This window comes from Falco peregrinus, chromosome 14 (genome assembly GCF_023634155.1).
Source record: "Falco peregrinus isolate bFalPer1 chromosome 14, bFalPer1.pri, whole genome shotgun sequence".
Lineage (NCBI taxonomy): Eukaryota > Metazoa > Chordata > Aves > Falconiformes > Falconidae > Falco > Falco peregrinus.
In genome coordinates, this window is record NC_073734.1 from 6,722,996 (window position 1) to 6,744,000 (window position 21,005).

The window sequence follows — 21,005 nt, forward strand, 5'->3', positions numbered from 1 at the left end:
CCCCAGCCTGCTGGCCTCCTAAGACCATGAGGGACAAAACTTTCTGGATGCCACCGCTATCGTTGGTGCCATCCTAACTCTGCCAGGGCCACGGGCCCATCGCGATGGCTGACTCTGATATTCTACGAATTCACTTTAGGACAGAATAAATCTTGTAGTTCAAATGTAATGAATATAAGATATATGACATCCTCATGTGTATTGTGTTTGTCAACATCTTGTAATGCTCTCCTGTTATCCGTCGACCTTTGGTGTCTGTCGACACCCTGTTATCCATCTACCTTTTGCTGAAACCTAAGCTAATGTCCTGTTATCTGTTGTCCTTCTGTTATGTTGAAACTTAAGCTAAAACACCCCAGTGGGGGAAAGACAGATAAAGCGAGAATTGGTTGAAACTGGCCAACTCAGCCAGCTCAGCATTTTCTAGCAAAAGGTGAAAAGTACACCATGAGGAAGACCTACGGCCTTCCTCCCAGAGACCCCTGCCCACAATTCTTGGAGGAATTTGCGCAAGTGCGAAGGACTGATAAGCTAATTAACATACGAAGCAAGAGTAGGTGGGGTTAGGTAATGCATATGTATAGGCATTAATGGCATATTCATTGTTTTATTGTATAACATAGTTACTTTAGACATGCACGTTAGGTGGAAGGATCCCCCGTGCATCCAGCGCTGCCAATAAAGGATACTTAGTCACTAAGAAATTTTGACTTCGTTCTTTAAATCACTCAGCACATGTGCACCTCAGGCCTTTGTGCCCTCTGGTGCAGCTGAGCTGGGAGGGAAAGCGGCAGGAAGGGAAGAATGAGAGCAACAGCTGAGAAAGGTTCAGGAGCCAGGGGGTTGTACAGTGAAGCCCTGGGGAAAGCACACTTAGGGAGAGGCTCTGCGCGACGAATAAGCGCTGGTAACACCGCCGGGCGCAGTGGCCACCCCGGGAGGCGGCGCGGCAGCCATGAGGCAGCCCGGTGACCCGATCGCCCCTGCGCCACGCTCAAGATGGCGGCCGCCACCACCTCAACCCCGCCACACTCCTCTTACTTTCGATTGGCCAGGCGGGCTATCAGTCTGTGATGCTAGCCAATCAGCCCGCCCGCTGCGGCGCGAAGGCGGTGCTGCGGCCTGGCCGCGGTGGCGAGTGCTCTCCCCCTGTGGCAAGCGGCGAGGCGCGGAATGAGCCGCCTGGGCCCCAGTCTGAGCGCGCGGCCCTTCCTGCGTGGGCCCTGGGCGGCGCCGCGGGGGCTGCGCCGCGTCTCGGTGGCGGGCGGCCTGTGCCAGGGCCCGGCGGGCTCCGGCAGCGCCCCGGCGGCGGGCATGGAGGAGCTGCTGAGCCGCTCCGTACCGCCGCTGCCGCCCTACGAGACCAAGGAGAAGGCGCCGCCTCCGGCGGAGCTGCGCAGCGCGGAGTTCGTGCGGTACTACCGCGCCCTGGAGGCCGGGCCGCCCCGGGCCGAGCTCCTCACCCGCTTGGCCCGCGACTTCGGCGTGGACCATGGCCGGGTGGCAGAGTTCAGCGCCAAGGTGCTGCAGGCCCGGGAGCAGCAGAGGGAGCTGGGGGCCCTGCTGCAGGCCGAGGACCGGCTCCGCTACTACCTCAGCCCCCAGTACCGGGGTCTCTTCCAGCACCTGGGCCGCCTGGAGGGCGGGCTGCGCTTCCTGGTGGAGCTGAGGGGCGACCTGGTGGAGGGGCTGGCCTCCAAGGCGGTGGACGGGCCTCATGTCAAGGTGAGGGCTGGGCTGGGTGTGGGTGGCCTTGAAAGGGAGTTGGGGATGTGGGCTTGGGGCTTCCTACTCATGGCGCTACTCTTGGGGTGTCCATGGTGGGCTGGAAGGTGTCGTGTAAGCCTCATTCACTGTTGGGGTCCCTGTGGTGTTACACGAGTGAACCCCATCCCACAGGCCATGGCAGCAGTGGGAGGTGGCTTTGCTGATGGCTCAGGGCAGGAGTGGCCCGTGGTGTGACGCCATGGGCTTTCCAAGGTCAAGTGACAGCTGGAGGCCCAGCTGTGGGACATGCAGCATGACGTGATGCTGCTCGTGCTGGGGCTTCCAAGCGGTCAGGAGCTCACTGCAGGAGCGGTATGTAGTGGTGTGGCTTCTGAGTCCGGTGTGGGCCAGAAGTGACGTAGCAGTTGTGTCATGCTGGTGATGAAGAGTATCAACAGGAGGAAGGAGTTGCCATGGCTTAGCTCAGTGGTATGTAGAAAGGAGATGAGGCGGAACATCCCCATTCATGGCGCAGCGAGGAGGAAGTGTGGAGGACTGGATGGTGTGGGAGATGACTGGCAGGAGGTGCCCGGACTTCCCAGGAGGTGCCAGGACTTCCCAAAAGGCAATGAAGAAAGCAAGCTGGTCAGGTGTACATCCATAACTTATTTGTTGATACTCGGATCCAAATTAAGTTTAACAAGAATAGGGTGGTTTTGATGTTAGTGCTGCCAGTTAACTGCGGTCATCACGTAACTGAAGTAGTATCAGCATTGTGAAGATTCCATATCCAGTTGGATGATCTTAAGTAAAAAGAGACGAACTTTGCAAAATTAGCAGGATACAAATGTGTAAAGCAGCTGAATGTGCATGCATCAAATAATACAGTATGATGAGAAACATATTAAAGCTGTTTGAAAGTAGGAAAATATTGTCTGCAAAACTAAAACTTCAGTAAAAGGGCTGTCATAAGCATTCTGTTAAGTCTTCTCAAAATATTGTGCTTGTTGTTCAGTTTTATTTTTCAAATGTGATATACTCTAAAAATGAGAGGTGGTCATAAATAGCATGTAAGCCAGGAAAGATTAAGCTAGAACTGGTTTGCGTTGGGTTTTGTTTGTGACTCTATTGGCTGTAAGAATACTCTGGATACTGCTTCTTTGTAGTTTGGAGTTTCATTTAGGTTGTTCTCATCTGTTTTCTACAGGAACCAAGACCTAGAACTATGTGCTAGTCCAGTGTTCTTGCTGGCATGTCTGGGAAGGGTATTATATGTTGCTTCTGAAATAAGTGTCTTGCTTGGCCTTTAAAATCTAATTGCTTCTATTGCAAATAAGTGTCAGAATAACTATGAGCACCCAAAGGAATGCCCAACCTACAGGAAATCTTGACAGTTTCTGCAATGGAGCCGGTTACTAGCTGGTGCAAGTGGTTTGAGAGGAAGTTCTATGAGGGCGTGTGTATTTAATTTGATACCTTAAGCTGTAGGTGTTGAGATACTGTATTACCTGTTCTGAGGCTAAATGTCAAGAACAGAGAAAACTGTATGGTAGAATATTCAGGCTACAGATTTGGTGGTGAGAGGGGTTGTTAAAGGTTTGGGTTTTTTTTTCTTTTTTTTTAAAAAAAAATGATCTTGAGTAGAAAACTGTTCTTGTGATACAGTGTGTATTTTGGGATCTTGGAGTGGACCATTTCAGAATTGTTCTTCACTGGTTTCCCTAACTGCAGGAAAGAGATGAAAAAAAAGTATAGAAAAGTTCTGGAATTTGGAATGGATGTTAACGTGTCAGGATTCACTGTTAACATATGATGAATTCTTGTCTCCTGACTTTCTTATGGTATTATTTTAAAATAAGAAGATGCAAATTACCTGATGATTGTTTCTCCATTGGTTTCATTGTTTCCAAATCATTAACAAAATAGATGATGCACTGCAAACTGGTGCAGTATTGTCTTCTGTTATTCCCAAGTATATACATCTTCATAATGCCCTCAGTTGTCTCTCTTAAATCACCTCTTAAATTGAATTGATGTTTGTAGTAAAGGAAGAAAGGCAAATGCTTAACTTTGATTTTATGTACTGTGAGACATGTGCCTAGATGCACTGTGCTCCAAAATGTGTCTCATTATTAGACTTGTGAAAGATTCTGAACACTGAAGTCACTGGACTATTTTAGCAGTGTCCATTAAATCAGAAGTCATAGTGCCCTAGCTGTCAGGACCCAGTGTAAGGCAAATTGGATTGAAAAAGCTGACTTAAAAGAAATGGAGAAGAATGGTGACTACCTTATTGGAAGAATTCCATAGATCTTGAACATAGATCCTGAACAATGTATTAGAAATACTTAAAATGACAGACCGTGCAGAAAGGAGGAACATGCTACAAATAAGGTTTAGTTTATATTTAAGTTTGTTTTAGAAGGCAGAATCGTTGCCTAGAGCAAGACAGAAAAATTATGGGTTTTCTCAGTGACAAGTTCTTACGACACAGTAAATGTCTTTCTATGAACATGTGACAGATGATGGATACTCTTGATCCAAGTTTCTTGGTAATGAGATGGCAAAAATTTAGTGGTAAAATGTATTTTTTAAGCTATACAGCCTTTTTTTTTTTTTTTTCTTCAGTGCACCAAAAATATTTGCAGGATATATGGTGAAGAGAATTTTTCCTTTGTAATCTATCTTGGGGTGGATTTTCTTTTCTATTAAATATAAATATATGAATCAATTATTACTGTTGTAAGCCTCATGGTTAATGTTAAGATGACCATTTCAGAAAAACAGTACTGACACATAATACATTGTTTAACCAGTTAAATTACATTAAAGCTGGGCCTAATTCTTTTTCATGATGCTGTTTGAATTTTTTTCCCCTCATGTTCTTTTCATGTGTTCTGTTCCTTCCTTCCACTAAAGGACACACACATTTTCCACTGTCTTTATAAACAAATTGACTTTCTGATGAGCCCTTGCAATGCACAGAGTGAAATTGTTGAAAATGTGTTTCCTAAGTGTAATTCTTCCTCTTACTGTTCAGAACCTTCTCACCTGCAATACTACTTCTTCTGTGCCAGCATTTCCCTCTTGATATTTTTTATATTTTGCTTACTTACTCGATTTCAACATTTGAAATATGGGCTCTGGTGAAAATTTCACAACGTTATTATTATTTCAGGTAGCAAATCACTCAACTATTGCTTTTAAAATATTCTTCATCTTTCCATATGATTTAGAAAAATCAGTGGAAGGTTCATATTGCTGGCAAGATTGTGAAAAAGATAGTATTTTTGTCAAATTGATTTATACATAAATCTGCTTCCATAATTAAGCAGTTGTTGGAGTATATCTGTAAACTTGTTGTTCTTGTATTGGTCTACTAGAACAAGAAATACTGTAATTGTTTTGGGTGTCTTTTGCCCCATAGTAGCAGCTCCTAAATGCAGCAAGGACCTAAAGTTGGACTTTCCCTTGAGTTCTTTTTTTTTTTTTTTTCTTCCTTAAAGTTTTCTTACAAATTTGAGCACTGACCTTCCTGTAATCAGGGAAGATGGTTTTCAGTTTTAATAGAGAAATTGAAAATGGTAAAACAGTCTTCAAGGGAGAATATTTTGTGTGTAAGCTCTGCTTGGCTTTTTGGGGAGGGGAAATACTTGTGATAGATGTCTTACATACATGAATCCACAGAAGGATGTATTTATTTTACCCAGTTGTACTGCCTTGAAAGAATTGTGGTCAGGTTGATGAGGATTCATCAATGGATTAGAATAGCTGTTTACTCAAGTGAAACAGTGGCTATATGGAGAATCTGAATGTTGAAACAGTTTGCTTTAAAGATCTAAGAAGCCCTTAACTAGAGAAACAAATGAAAGTTAAAAGTTTTTCTCTGAAAAAAAAAATGTTTGATATTAACGTATCAAAAGTCTTGTATAGCCATTTCATTATTGTAGATTTGATTTAAATGCTAACATACATAAAGACAAATGTGCAACAAGAATTTTATAACTTCTGTCTATTTTAGTCTGCATTGCCAAGTAAATGTGGAAATAAAATTAAATGGATCTTTGTGATGCTGGAGGAAAATTACAGAATGCATTATATGGCTTATTGGGATTTTGGTTTTGCCCAAATTGTCTAAAATGTTTCTTAAGACAGTCCTTAGTTTCTACTTTGCATTTTGAAAGACCTATTAAAACAAGGATTACCCGCTGCTGCATTCTAAACATAAAATACTTTCCTATTTCCTCAAAATGTATCGACACAGAAGCCGCTTGGACTGTTGGATAGTGGTTGATAAAGCATTTCTATTTTGTGTTTGTTCAATAGCATACAGTAAAATAACTTATACAGGTGATTAAGTCACTTGAAAATGCTCGTGCACACTTTACTCATCTAAATGAGCAAAAAAAGGGGGGGGGAATAAAAATTATTATTTCTAGGAATAAGACATCAAACAACATAAAACACAAATGCCAGGGAAGTTTTCAGCACTACCATTACCACTAAAGTAATTACTATTAGCAATAAAAAAAGCAGAAAAACAATTCCCTTTTATGTGTGTCACACTATTGAATCCCATTTTGCTGATGGGGATATTTTTCAGTATCTTACCAGGGGTATTCTGTATATATATTTGAAGCTAATTTGTAAAAAAAAATAAAGACACCTTTAAACACTCAGCAATATCAGAGTAGATCTCTAAGTCAGTATGCTTATATGATGAAGCATATTGAGTTAAATACTTCAAACATTCCACAGCTATGGAAAAACTCGACTCTTGTGAGGCTGGCAGAGTACTTTTCCTGTAGCCCTGTCAGGTACCTAACCAGCAACTAACAATAACTGTGCCATCTGTTTGATATGTGTGGAGTGTTAGTTACTGCTGTTTTGTATTATGTTTGTCTGTAAATATCTGCATATAAATTTTGTTGGTAAAGGGTATTTTATTTTTTAGTAATTTGAGAGGGAAATTTGAATAGTTCTTTCATCAGAGAGGCAGTTTTTTCTTAATAAAATAAATTAATTTACATTTTTCATAAGAGTTTTACCATTTGTTGCCCCATAATAGGGACCTGGTGTGAAGATTAAAAAGCCTGTAATTTTCTGTCTTGTAGCAAGAACACAGAATGAAGAAAAATAAAAATAATCACAGTTTATTATAGTAAGGTAATAGAAACTTAAGTATAGCTGGTAATATTAAATACTAGTCTGAGTATTTCTTGTTGCTCAAATTTAAAATCAGGATGCTGAATAATAAATTGTTTTTTGTCTTTTTATTGAAATGTTGAAGATGTAATTTCATGACTAGAAAGCCCTCTGAAATGAAAATAAGAATTTACTTACTGCTAAATTTATACAATAAGGCAACTTAACTTGAGACTGTCATCATTGTAGTCAAGCCTTTCAGAAACTTAGCATATACTATGATATCAAACAACTCAGAATTTTGCTCAGATGACTTGAATTAAACACAGTTTTGGATAGTGTAAAGTATGTTACATCTTTCTGCACTAAGATGTTTAGTCAACATACACAGCTGCAGTTGGACTACGTGATCGTTGTAGGTCCCTTCCAACTGGAACTATTCTAATTCTTTGGTCTGCGTGCCACTGGGTTGTTTTATAAAGCATTATTATATACAGCTGACAGATTATTTGAATTGAGTTGTAATTCCCCATAAACAATATTCCTTTCTTCCAGAATCATTGCTGAAAACACATCTACTTCACTTTCTTCTTTGGATAGAATTGCATTGCTTTTATACAGCTGTATCTTGAACCAAAAGTAGCTCTAGAATGTGTTCTGCATCTTGAAAAGTAGCCTTTGGTTCAGTTGGGCATCAGTATGTCCCATTGTATGGATCATGCTTGCTAAACCTGTAGGTGCTTTAGAGAAGCAAAATGCATGATTCCTATGTTCGCCACTTTTACCAGTTTCTGTGTAGTGTAACTGGCTTTCTCCCAAGTCACTCATTGCCATCTGAGCCATGTACTGCCAATAGATGCAGAGCAGTGTGTGCAAAATAATGACTGGCAGGAGTGCAGCCTTCAGCAGTTTTTCCTCCTAGCTGCTAGACTGCAGCTCGAAGTGGTGCTCCACAAAGCAGATGGTTGACAAGAGAGCTATAGGAATCTGTTACTTTGACCCCAGATCTGACAACGCTAACTTAGTTTTTTGGTTTACAGCGTGCGCATACAAAAGTAAACAAACCAAACAATCCTGAAATACCTGGAGACTTTTGCTACACCAAGGGGTATTTGACCAAAATGAGTTATCGTTATTTTCTAAAAGCTTTAGAGCTGTGCAGAAACAAGTATTTACAAGGGAAGTACCTTAAAGCCAGAATAAACAAAACAATCAGAATATACTTGTTTAGGACAATTACACCTTTGCAGTTCAAGAGGAAAAATGTGTTGAGGGTGGGGGAAAGATGACAGACAAATCTGTATGAGAGAGTACTTGAATTAAAATTCAGCTTCTCTCAATAAAACTGTTGCTGATGCAAGCCTTTTTGAGGTTGAAGGCCGGTACCTGCTCGGTTGTACTGCCCAGGAGTTGCAATTCCTTCATGTCTTAGCTGTGCCAGAAAGAGCCTCTTTTGGTAGATGCTGTTTTGCAGACAATTCTGGGCTCTTCGATACAGCTTGTTTTACCTGCTGCTTTCTTTTTAACCCACTAGCGCAGAAGCATCAGCAAAACAAGTTTTGCCCGTATAGATTACAGCTACTCTAAATGCAGCTGAGTGATGTTGAATTGCATTAAGTGTTGAGGTGCCCTGAGCTGACAGTAATTATGCATTTTTTACAGTAATGTCATATTATAGAAATTGTCTGCTCTTTTGAGGTAGTAAGGCAGCACAGGTTTAACATGCGTCCGGTAACCTCCCCAAAGCATCAGATTTGCTATAAATGTGTAATAGATTCATTTATTAGGCAGGGGAGGGTATACTGCATGTGTCCCTCTTAACTATCCTAGTAGCAAAGTTTTGACATAGCTAATCTGGTCCATATTAACGTCATCTGTTTTGTTGCCTCCTCCCCCTTTCCCTGCTACTGTTGTATAGGATAGTGTCACCTTGAAACAGAGAAGGCAGGGCATTTTAGTCAAAGCGTTGGTGAAAAATTATGAAGACTGTCCATTGCCAGGGTGGATTTTGTTCAGTTTGATCCCTCATTTCTCAGCTCTTCATTGGTACTTGTTGCAGATAGTCATGTATGTGTATTTTTTTTCCAGAGTTTTCTTTATATGCTGGTGCCGTGCAGTGTTGTGGCTTCCGTTGTTTTCCAGTGCAGATTGCTTATCCTATAAATGTACTTAAGGTGATTTTTTTTTAATTTATTATTGCAGTTTCATATTCATTTAGCAGCTTTTTTTACTAGCATATGCAGGCTTTGTTCGGCCTTGTAGTACAAGTGCAGGTGGAAGTACAATTTGGCAGATGACTTTTAGCAGCACCGTTTATTATATAACTGAAAGAGGCCCCTACTGAGAAAGACCAATAAAAAAACTAATTTACAAATCTTGGGAGAGTTGACCTCATGGAAGAGTTCATGGATACTCCCTCTATTTGGAACAATGCAATCAATTTTCTATTTGAAGTGTATGTCAATTTATGCTTCAATGAGTAAGCTTTTATTTTCTTAAATACTGGAGGATGCTACTGAAGGAAGTACAGAAAGATAGCATAAAATTTTCATGCATGATAGAATTGTTCTATGCAGATGAATGGCGGTTTTCTTCTAGATCATTCCTATAGTAGTAGTATTTCTGCATAAACAAAGATTGATGCCAAACAAAAGCCTATGTATTTCACTAACACAGCTTTGTAAGTTGTTGTGGTTTCACACTGACTGCCAACCAAGCACCACGCAGCTTCTCGCTCACTCCCCCCTCACCCAGAGGGATGGGAGGAGAATCGGAAAGGAATGTAAAACACAAGGGTTGAGATAAGAACAATTTAATAGGTAAAGCAAAAGCTGCACTTGCAAGCAAAGCAAAGCAAGGAATTCATTCACTGCTTCCCATGGGCAGGCAGGTGTTCAGCCATCCCCAGGAAAGCCAGGTTCCATCACGTGTAATGGTTATTCAGGAAGACAAACGCCATAATGCCAGATGTTCTCACCTTCCTTCTTCTTCCCCCCAGTTTATATACCCAGCATGATGTCATATGGTATGGAATATGCCTTTGGCTAGTGTGGGTCAGCTGTCCTGGCTGTGTCCCCTCCCAAAGTCCCGTGCCCCTCCAGCCTTCTCACTGGCAGGACCTGAGAAATGGAAAAGTTCTTGGCTTAGTATCAACATCACCCCATAACAACTAAGAACATCAGTGTCCTGTCAGTGCTGTTCTCACACCAAACCCAAAACATTGCACTGCACTAGCTACTAAGAAGAAAATTAGCTCTATCCCAGCTGAAACCAGGACATAAGTGTAGAAGGGGTGGGTAGGAAAAAGGGGAACTGAAGGAAAATTTGACTCTGCACTTCAGGTATGGAAAAGAGCCAGGATTTGTTATGAATTTACCTTGCAAACTCCGTGATTGTGGTCATTACCATCAACTTCACTCTAGGAATTTTTAGGGGAGGAGTTAATTCTGAGTTTGGGTTGGTCCATGTAGATTGAAGTATCTGATCACAGTCGGGGTTTGAATATTTTATTTTTTCTGGTATGTTAAATTAAACAATAGAACTGTCCTTTTTTCAGTCTTGGAATACTTGTATCGGTTTCTTTGGCCCATAGGAACCTTCTTTGATGCTCGTCTCTTAACAAGTGCCTCTACAATTTTAATCTTTTTTAGGTTGTAACAGGAAATATTTTTGCTTTTTTATGGAAGTCCCGAGACTATATCAGAGCTTTGGAAAGATGTTTGAAGTAGTTAAGTGTTTTCCGGATAGGTTTATTTTTTTTCCTTCTGCTGTTTTGCGTAAATGTAGCAAGTTGAAATACTTTGTAGCATAATTTTTGTCTATTTCATGGGCAGCAGCCTCTATTTCATAAAGGTCTGAAGAGGGTGAAGAGGTTTTGTTTTTAAATAAATGGTTATTTTGTTAGTTTCAGGTAAGCCTGCATTTCTGATGAGGCTGTTGGTAAGTTGGTGCTGGTATCACAGGGTGTCCTGTATATAAAGCAAAAGTAAGAAAGAAAAATAAGCTCTAGAATCTCTGTAGGGGATATTCATGCTGCACTGAGTTCAAGAATACTTTCTAAACTCAACTTTAGACAGGAAAATCTTTAATAATATAGCCAGCAGGAAATTAGTAGGTGACATAAAATTCATTATTATGATGAATGTTTCTGAAAGTATTTGATATTACAGTTGGCTTTAATTCTGTCGTACTATTCCAAATTTGTTGTGATTCTTGAGTTCTGTAGTCTTATGTTGCTGCTTTTGTTTGTCTTGCTCTAAAATTTTCATACTTATAGAGAAGAAAAATTCTGTAAAGATAATGGTTTTATCTGCATCCTGTTGAAAGATACTAATTTTCTAATTTATCATCCTGAGTGGGCACGTGCAGCTCCTGTGCTGAGTTGAACAATCCATGCTAAAGTCCAAACTGAAGCATTTTTTGTAGTTTACTGATGCCTAAATGTGCCTGTATGTGTTCCAGTCACCTCCAGTAGATATGTTACGTACCTTGGAGTTCTGTCAGAAGTAGAAAGTTCCATTTATTAATCATGGTGCAGACAGTGCAGGAGTAAATTTCTATTCTGTATCTTTCTCATAAAGGGAGATGGAAAAAATGTTTACTAAAGTATAGATGACTTTCTTATATTAATAAACCAGTACTAATAGTCAGCATGAAGTGCTGAACACTGAGAAGAGACTCAGATGTAGAAAATTATAGTAAAATTCAAGTCCTTATTTTCATCAAATTTCCCATGATTTTTTTTTCTGAGATTTAAATCTGAGCATCCCTGCAACTGCAGCCTTATTGTCAGGGCTGCTTGAATACTTCTACTTACTGTCTGCTTTTAATCTGCATTGTTTTGTGTTATCTTCCATTTAATTGTCTGCAGTTTACTATAGACAGTGTCTTTAAGCATTTTCATTGTTTTAGTCCAGTGTGAGGAAAGCTGAGTTATTATGTAGTTAATCTTCTCAAGCATATGCATTAATTTCCTTGAACTTTCTTATTTTGTAGTTTGAAATAATCAAGGTTATATTTACTCACATTGCTATGTTCTACCTAGTTTATTTAGCAGATAAGTCCATCTTTCTTCTGTTTGCAGGAAATGAATGGAGTTCTAAAGAACATGCTTTCAGAGTGGTTCTCAACAGGATTCCTGAACTTGGAAAGGGTCACTTGGCAATCACCTTGTGAAGTACTCCAGAAAATTAGTGAGTAAGTGCTAAAAGTTGCTAATGCTCATTGATGAAAAGGTGATGAAATGCTTTGGGCTGCAGAGATTGACTATTTTCAAGATACTGCTTTTCAATATTGAACCATAGGGAAACTATAATTAAGGAATAGTTGTATTTAACACTCTAAAGAGCATGATTTTAAAACCTGAATTAAATAAACAGTGAAAGAGATAATTTGTCTCATAATTTGATCCTTTAGTACACATACTGCACTTGTAGACTGCTGTCTTTTCTTCCAACCTTAGTTATTCTTCCCACATTCCCAGAGGTGCTGCTGTCACTTCTACAAACCCAGATTTTTGCAGCAGTGCCTTCTGGCACTCCCTTTCCTCCCACAGGTGCTGCTGTCACTGCTGCCTCCATCACCACTGCCACCTTCTTCTCCCTTCAGTCTACACTGTGTTGTGTCTGTAGAGAATATTTAAGTCTGAGGCAGCATGGGGTGCCTAAACCTCAAGAATGCGTTTTACTTCTAATTTAGTTAGGCTTCCCTTCCTGGCTGGAACTAGTGAGGTGCACAGAATCAATTGTAAGCTATAGGTGAAGAGAGGACCCTGTTTTCTAGAAACGTTCCTTAAAGTCTACATTTATTTCTGAACTTCTGTCAAATATTCAGAGTTGTAGTGATGAAGATGACTGGCTCAAAGTTATGTTGTGTGGCCTTTTGTTATATAAAAAGCTTGAAGAAAAATGAATCTCTGAAGAGTTCTGAAAGTACATGACAAATGTTGATGAGGCAAGAAAAGAGACCTCATACAAGCTAAATTTTCAAAATAGAAATAATTAGTAATATTTAATCTTAAAGGTATTTGGCAAACACTGGACTTTCAGTATGTAATAGGGAAAAAAATATTTTGAATGATTCATTGAAGACATGACTGTGGGAGTGCTAAGAGACTGCTTTGTAGCTTGGGAAAACTAATTCCTTAGAGGTGTGTTCACACACTGAATGAAAGTCATCTCAGTCGGATATTGAACAGAAACTGCAAGTGAAATCTCAGAATGTAATAAGCATATCCCAAAGAAAACTAGAGAGAGCAGGTGTTGCCACAGTTTGCTGAGGAATTTTAGTTTTTTCGCTTACAGCCCGATTCTCCTTTTTTGGTTGGAGAGTTTTGCACTGACATCAATGGGAAGAGTACTGAGCTTGTTTGTAGGATTGGCAGTTGACCTCTTTCTAAATAAAATCATAATTTTACTTTTTTTTAATGTTCTTATTGAGTTCTGAAGCTGTGCATCCTGTTAGAAACTGGATGGATATGAAACGTCGAGTTGGGTCATACAGAAGATGCTACTTTTTTTCTCACTGTGCAATCCCAGGAGAACCATTGATAGTCTTGCATGTTGCACTAACCAGTGATATCTCCAGCAACATCCAGGTACAGTCACTGATGCATTCAGTTCACAGCAAAGTGCTCAAATTGGAAAAAAAAAATCTTTTAAAACCTGTAATTCTTTATAATTTGGGAGTATTTGTTTTTGTTTCATTTTTTTTAAAAGATGAAAGAATTGGCATTTAAAAATTACAGGGATATTCTCTCTATCTCTGTGTTATGTAAGTTGAGATTTTGAGGTTTTGCTTAAGTGCAAGAAGAATAAAAAAAGAGAAATACATAAGAAAAAGATAGCAAAAGAGATTAAAAGTTCAAAGCAGTTGTGATTACTTCTGAAAGTTTTACAGTTGTTCCCTGCACTTGTTGATGGATAAGCAGCTCTTCTTTCTACTTTTTTATTAGATTTGCGGTTTTTCTCACAGAGGATAACAAATAAAACAGTGGGGAAAAGTGTTAACACATTTGAAAGTCAAAAAGAAAGGCCCCCCACCCCCATAGTGAGGTTAATATCTACTACTAATATTTTTTTAGTTCTTATTTTCCCAGGCCATAGTGAAAGAAGTGCCGCCTTTAGAAACAGAAGATACAGACAAAATTACAACAGCAATTTTCTACTCAATCAGTTTGACTCAGCAGGGACTGCAAGGTGTGGAACTTGGGACTTACCTCATTAAGCGGGTTGTAAAAGAGCTGCAGGTAGGTGTGGTGGGGGGTACTTAAGATGCTGTGTGACCAATGGTCCCCCCCTTATGTTGCTGTTTACGTTTCCATTTTGTGTCATGGCTCAAGGCAAGGAGCTGCTAGGTCTTGCCCTACAGGTGTAGCTTTTTAGCAGGTGTCTGCCAGGTGTAGATACTGTTACATAGTTAACATATATAACATAATAAATTACTGTGTGAAATATTTGTGCTTGCCTAATCGTGAGCATAGGTTGCCTAAAAGTCAAATTAGTACATTTCTGTTGAAAGTAGCTTTAATGGAGCTGCATTTTGCAATGTAGTGTATTAATATGATTCACTACTGTCTCTCAGTTGAGTGGGTGGAGCCTGTTAACAGGCTCTCTACCAGGCCTCTGATCAACGTTTTCTCTTCAATGGACCTGACTGTGCCTTTTTCAAAATCTTACAGCTGTTCCAGTAACAAAAATAATTCCTGTACATTAATTAATCAGTTTTCTTGTTTGTTATGTTGAGTTGCCACTGATTATGCAGTTTGCATGCTTGCCTTAAGTATGTCTATTTAAAAAAAAAAAGGGAGGGGAGAGACATTTATTTGCCCAGACATTTCTTGCAGTGTAGTAAGTAAAGAAAATGTCTTTAACATTTGAAAGTCACAGGAATCGGTTACTGTATGCAAGTCAGTTCTGTGCATTTATATAATATCATTGCATGCTATGGGATTATTGCTAATAGTTTTAGGACTTCTTGTGGAACCTTCTTCCAAGCAACTGGAAAAAGTAATAAATTCATTATTTTATGTACAGAATGGTGTGAAAGAGACAGTTACATTTCTTTGTTGGGTACAATATTGTATTAAGTAGTCTTTACTACTTAAATTATTAACACAGCTACCACTTAAAAGGAACTTGTGTTTACATTCAGTGTTTATATTCATTGTTCCAACATTTGGATCAGTAACGATGTCTGGAAAATTGTATGTGATTTAGAACTTTTATACAAATAACTTAAAAGTGGATGTACCAAACTTCTGCTACTACAAAACAATTGAGTAGTCAACTACTGAACCATAGCTTGCTGCCCTGAAGTGTTTTGTTTTTGTTTTGTTTTGTTTTTAATTGATATTTTGGCTGAATTTTGTTGCTTCTTGCTTTCAGAATGGCTTTTAGATTAATTGTTAGAAGTGCGGTAGTCCAGGTATAATTAGGCCATGCCATCTGTCTGATCTTGACTGAGGGGAAACTGGAATAAATTCATGCAGTTATCTGCTTTCACATCTGAGAAATAGTTTCTGGATAATTGAGTTGCTCTCACGAAATAACGCTATTGACAATGTAAGCAATTAGTGATAGACAAATACAACTCTAGAAAAGTTATGAATGAGTTATAAAGGAAAATAGACACACTATACTTAGATAACCTACCTGCAAGATCTAAAATAGGATGTGTGCAACAGAAGGTGCTTTTTATTTATACTTATGTTGAAGTTTCTACATGTCAGTGTTATAAAATCCAGCCCTTCTTCAGTGTTCATCAACACATGATGAATAAGAAACACTTTGGCTGAGATACCTTTAAATACATTCTAATCATAAAATTATTGCTTCTAGCTTAAATAACTTAATATTCAAAGCTATTGAAAGCTAAGTGCTTTCCATACAATGCCAAAGATGGAGGTCTTCCTCCCTGCTTAAATTCCATACACTGCTTTAAGATGTTCGGAAAAATGTGCTGTTATTAGTAAGGTTTTATATGGCAAATTGGACATGTACTTCGTTAACTATGAAGTTGTAGCAAAACTTGAACAGCCTGTGTATATTTATTTCTGTACATTAAAGGTAGAATAACCTCCATGTATTGCCTCTACACCATGACTTCTTGATGTTAAACTTTGTAGGCATACCACTGTAGGGCTAAAAAAGATACAAAGGATAGTCCAGGATTATTTATCCATGATGAATCTGGTTCTCTAATAATTTATCTTCCACTCTTTGATGTGTTAATATATTTTTTTCTCTTCTTCCCATTCCTTCACGCTTTCTTTCTCCTCATTTCAAAGTGCTTTTCTTGATTTTGTTGTTTTGAATTCTGTAAGAACCGTCTCCCATTACATATTTTACATCTGTGAAGTGACCCTAAATCATTATACTGTTGTTATCAGAATTACTTGATGTGCTCATGTAATACTTACTCAGCTTTTGTTATAAATGTTGTGATTCACCTCTCAGTGGAGAGAAGCCCTGTGTACTTCAGCTTCAAAATAAAGCATATACACTGTAAAATTTCTGTGAAGTTAGATTATTCAGGGCAAAGGCAGGGCATGTGACTCTTGGCAGCCTGATTTACCTGTCTCCCAAAATTCTGGAAGTCCTACTTCAGTGCATTAATTGCACACATGTATTCTTTTTCTCTGTGGTCAGGTGTAAGCAAAGCGAAGGACTTTCCAAGGTTGTCTGTGTTCAGGTTGGACATAATTCTTTGGAGCAGCATTATAGTCACTTTAAAAGGGACAAATGGTATAGCGGTAGTGCTGAGTTGACTTGGTGACATCAGCTGAAACAATATAGCCTCAGCAAGAAAATCTTGGTTCAGAAATTACATCTCATTAAGCAAGCTTCCAGAAGCCTTTGTAAAAATAGATAGTTGGGTTCTCTGATGGGAAGAGGATTTTTTTTATATAACCTTTGCATGGCTTTCAATAAACAATTTTTTTTTTTTAAGTGCTACTAAATCACCAAGTGTTCCAGGTTATATAAGTTGAGACTGTCTTTAATTTAACTGATAATAAAATGCTTTGGGAGGAGACCATTTGAAGGGTTGAGGATTTTGTTTTTCATTATATTTGAATTGTTGATGGTTAATACACTTTTTTTAACTTGCCATTTCTTTGAGGTATCTTTTGTGAACATCTGTTTGATCTGCACAATGTTACTTGATTTGTATTTTCCCAAGGCACTACAAACTCTTAAAACTTTTCTCTAGTAAGAATCCTTTATCTGACTTTGCCTTAACTTAACCTCCTCTGACGCTTCTACTTGTAAGTGCCATTATAACCTCAAAACTGAATTCTCAGCTGTCAGTCTTCATAAGGAAAACCCCAAATTGGACCTGTCATGAATGCATATTATTAGATCGGAAAAAGACATGCACTAAGTTAGAAATATGCTAATAACCACTCTTTTTTTTCTACCACTGAAGCCTTTATTTGGTAAGGTTTTTAAAAACTGTTTCTGAAACATTGATCTAGCAGGTATCTACACTACAAAGATACGTCTATAAATTCAGTTAGTACCAGATTCCTTAAAGTCTCATTAATAGACAATTAAGATAGAGCTTAATCTTGTAGAAATCTTGTTAATTTGCCAGAACTGGTCGTATACACTGCTAAACGTGAACGTATGTAGGGTAGCATTTCTCATCTTCAAAGGATGTCAAGTACAGATTCCCTCATGGAAGTATTTATTGCAAATAGGTTTTTATTAGGACTTTAGGAAAACTGCAGCAGTAGAGGCTCTGGTGAAGATTACAACCCTCAACGTTAAGCACTGTTTGAGGCACTGCATAGAAGTTAATGGCCCCTGCTTTTGAGTCTTTCGCTAATTTAAGCAGATGGAGGACGTATGAAGTTGAGTCACAGAAATGGGTCCTCAGTTTCATCTCTTTATATGTGCACAGTTAGCAGTTTGAATCCTTAATCTCTACCTAGACGTTATGATTTGGCATTTGCCACAGGTATTGTAATATAAGTGGGGAAGGGGAGGGATATAATGGAGATCAGAATAGGACCTTAGGGATGTAGCTTGTGTTGCATACAAAGGGCATCCTGGGAGAAAGTGTGCTGCTCTGAATAGGAGGTTTTTCTTGGTAGGTGCTTGACAAAAATTTGCTACACAAATAATATAGAAGGGGTTTGTTATCTGAGCACATCCTGTTTGGGTTATTTTGGGTAAGCAGTGGGATGAATTCGTTATTCCACTGATACCACTTTGGTCCCAGTTCTCCCTATATGAATCTGAGAGTAGGCTACCTCTGCGTTCTGTGTAGTCTCTTGGTTATATTAATGTATGTAAAGCAGGGAGCAGACAACAAAAATAATCTCTCGTATTTCTTAAATTTAAGCTTGGATTGTTCCTAGAAATTAATTGGATTTTGAAACAATTTCAGGCAACTAGTAAGAAAACAACCCCCAAATTGGGTGCTGGAAAGTGAGCAAGCAGATGCATTTCTAGCAAGCTGGTAGGTGCTGGTGAATGCGTAGACAGATAGATCCCTCATTAGACAGACATTTAATTCATAATGTGTTTATAGCCACTCCAAATGGTCTGTAGCTCCACAGAAGGTACATCATAGCAATTCCGTCTGCAGATGACAGACACAGATAACTGTGGTGAAGCCTTTGAGAAAATTGCTTAGAATTTTATAGCCTGTGGCATTTGGGGGAGAAAACTGATAGCTACTATGTGGCTCAATAGAATGCTTAACAATTGGTGGCAGATTTTAGCTTTCTGGTTGGGCTGTTGATAATTGCTACCTTAATTTGATCTAGGTGACCTGGGGAGATCATAATTTCCAAAACAAGCTTTGCTTTCATTGATGAAAAATGTGACCTTGGACTACAGCTTTTAGAGTGCAAGACAGTTTTAAATGAGATACGGATAATAGGAGAAATCTGCACTCTTCTGCAATGAAAAAAAAGCAAACTAAAAGATGACCAAACCCAGAAATCTACCCCAAAACAATATGAGCAGCTGGTTCTTAATGGTGTGTAGGTTTCTGACAAGCAAATAAACATTAATGGATCTCCACCAATAGCCTTAGAAACTAGCACATCAATTTAGCAACAGCATAACTGTGCACACTTCACTGCATCTATTTATTTTTCTACAAGAAATGACCGCCTCAGATGAGCTCCTAAGCTCAAGCATTTGTCAGATATGTAGTAGACTGTACTGTAGCTTCAAAATGGGGCCCTATGTCTTATCTTCTATTAATAGAGTAGGAGCTGCTAAATTCTGTGGAATACTTCGGGTTGGGCTTGGTGAACAGGTCGCCTCAAAGTGAATGATAAACAAAGAGCAGTCAACATCACAAGGAAGCAAAGTATCAGTTTCTTATTTAGGAGCTTTGCAGTGGTTATTATTGGTACACAGATATGAGAAGTTGGTGTTCCTTCTCACTTCTGTCATCGTGGATGGTGCATAGGTACCCTCTTGGCTTTGCAAGCTGGGAAATGAGATTGGAATTGTTACCCTATGGAAGCAATGGGCATGGCTCAGCTCCTGTGTGAAAAGCCCTATGCATTAGCTCTGTTCAGTAGCAAAACAGTATTTTCAAATGCTGTACTTTCTTAGCAGAGGTGGTGCAGAAGATTTCCAGGCTTGACTTCGTGGTAAGCAGCCTTTTGTCTTGGTCCAATCAGTTTTTCCTTTTACCTGAAAGAAGAGATCTGCTTCTCAAATTTCAACATTACCTTCCTTCTTCCCTTCTCAGGTTTTAACCCCAAATATCTGTGAAGAGCTCATGAAAGAGACCTAAGCAATATGTTCTCAAAGGCACTATCTCTTATGGAATGGTTAATATAGTTAGAAAAAAAGGAAAACCTTCAAGGAATGTTATCCCATTTTTGGGTCAAAAAGAAACACATCGAGGATTTTTCATTTGATATGTCATTGATTTGAAAACTTTTACCAATTTATTCCTATCTCTTGTGTTCTCTGTGTTCGGACTAAGGAGGAACTTTAAAGCTCAACAGGAATGAAGACATAGAGGAATGAAACCTCATTTTAAAATCCAGACTCTTTTGGGGGGAGCTTGCTGCTGCTTAAGGATACTGACATGAAAAGGGTACTTCTCATTATAGATTACAGGTTTGTGTTTCTGTACGTTAAGGTTCGTTTGCAGGTCTGTCACGACCTAGGCAGTTGCTGAGTTGTCATCCATCATTATTGTGTGGACAGGCAGAAGGGTGCTGGGTCACTGAATCTTCAGAAGGGAGTTGTGGCCCTCCCTTCTGGGCAGAAATTCATCTAGTCACCGTAAGAGCTGACATGAAAAGGTCAAATTACTAGACAGCAGATTGTCTCAGCAGCTAAGTTACAGCCGGTCACAGTAGAGTCATCACTGGTCAGCTTTCAGAGTGCCGATGGAGAAATGAAGGTAGCAAGTGATGCTGCTTGTTACCATCTCGACAAAACTTGAATGCTCTCAGCTTTTTCTCCAGAAACAAATATCTTGAAATATTTTTCCAGTGGCCTTTAAAAACTTACGTCTGTGCCATCTTCCTCCCTCCTTCTTCTCCAGGAGATCTGTGGTTCTGTGCTAGTAGTGTTGTCTTTGGTGAGACCTAGTGTTTAAGCGAAGTGTAGCTGGTAAGGGGGCATCTGAGTGTAACTCTCCTCCACAATACTCATTAAGATCCTGCTGCTTTAAAGAAGTGGATTCCAGATGTGATGATTAGATATACTCCTTGACTGAGAAATCCTACAAGGAGACAGATAAAAGGTGACCAGAGGAAGATCTAGTGAATGCATTTTGTTCTGCATTCAAATTTTAAAGTTATTTTGAATTGATTTATGGATAGATAGTCTTTAGATCCATTGGGATGTACTTAACGTGGGATTGGGGAGGGAAAGATTTTTGTAGTCTGTAGAGTTGCTTTGTTCTGTTTTCATTCTTGCCTTTTTTCTGCCTCCAAATATATATATATATATTTAAATTTCCTGTGGTCATTGCTCTCTTTTTCAACAGAAATGTTTCTAAAAAGGCTGAACTGTCTACTCCAAGAAACGTTCTTTTACTTAAAACATATTTTCTATATTCATGCCTCTTGTAGCCATAGTCCACAGTAAGAGCACAATCCTAATAAACTGTTCTGTTTTATAAATGCTGTATTCTCTAAAATTGTAGAGTTGCTAAGATACTGGCAG

The 21,005-nt window shown here is 39.2% G+C and overlaps 1 protein-coding gene across 1 annotated transcript in view; it reads left to right on the forward strand.

Annotated features, from left to right (window-relative positions):
• The first annotated feature begins 1,108 nt into the window (after nt 1-1,108).
• The window catches only part of MLYCD (malonyl-CoA decarboxylase), a 98,862-nt gene continuing 78,965 nt past the window's right edge, over nt 1,109-21,005 (forward strand). The window contains exons 1-4 of the mRNA XM_005234788.4: nt 1,109-1,725; nt 11,936-12,048; nt 13,291-13,447; nt 13,949-14,098. Of these exons, the coding sequence (XP_005234845.2) occupies nt 1,174-1,725; nt 11,936-12,048; nt 13,291-13,447; nt 13,949-14,098 (972 nt within the window). The 5' untranslated portion in view covers nt 1,109-1,173. The remainder of the gene's footprint in view (nt 1,726-11,935; nt 12,049-13,290; nt 13,448-13,948; nt 14,099-21,005) is intronic.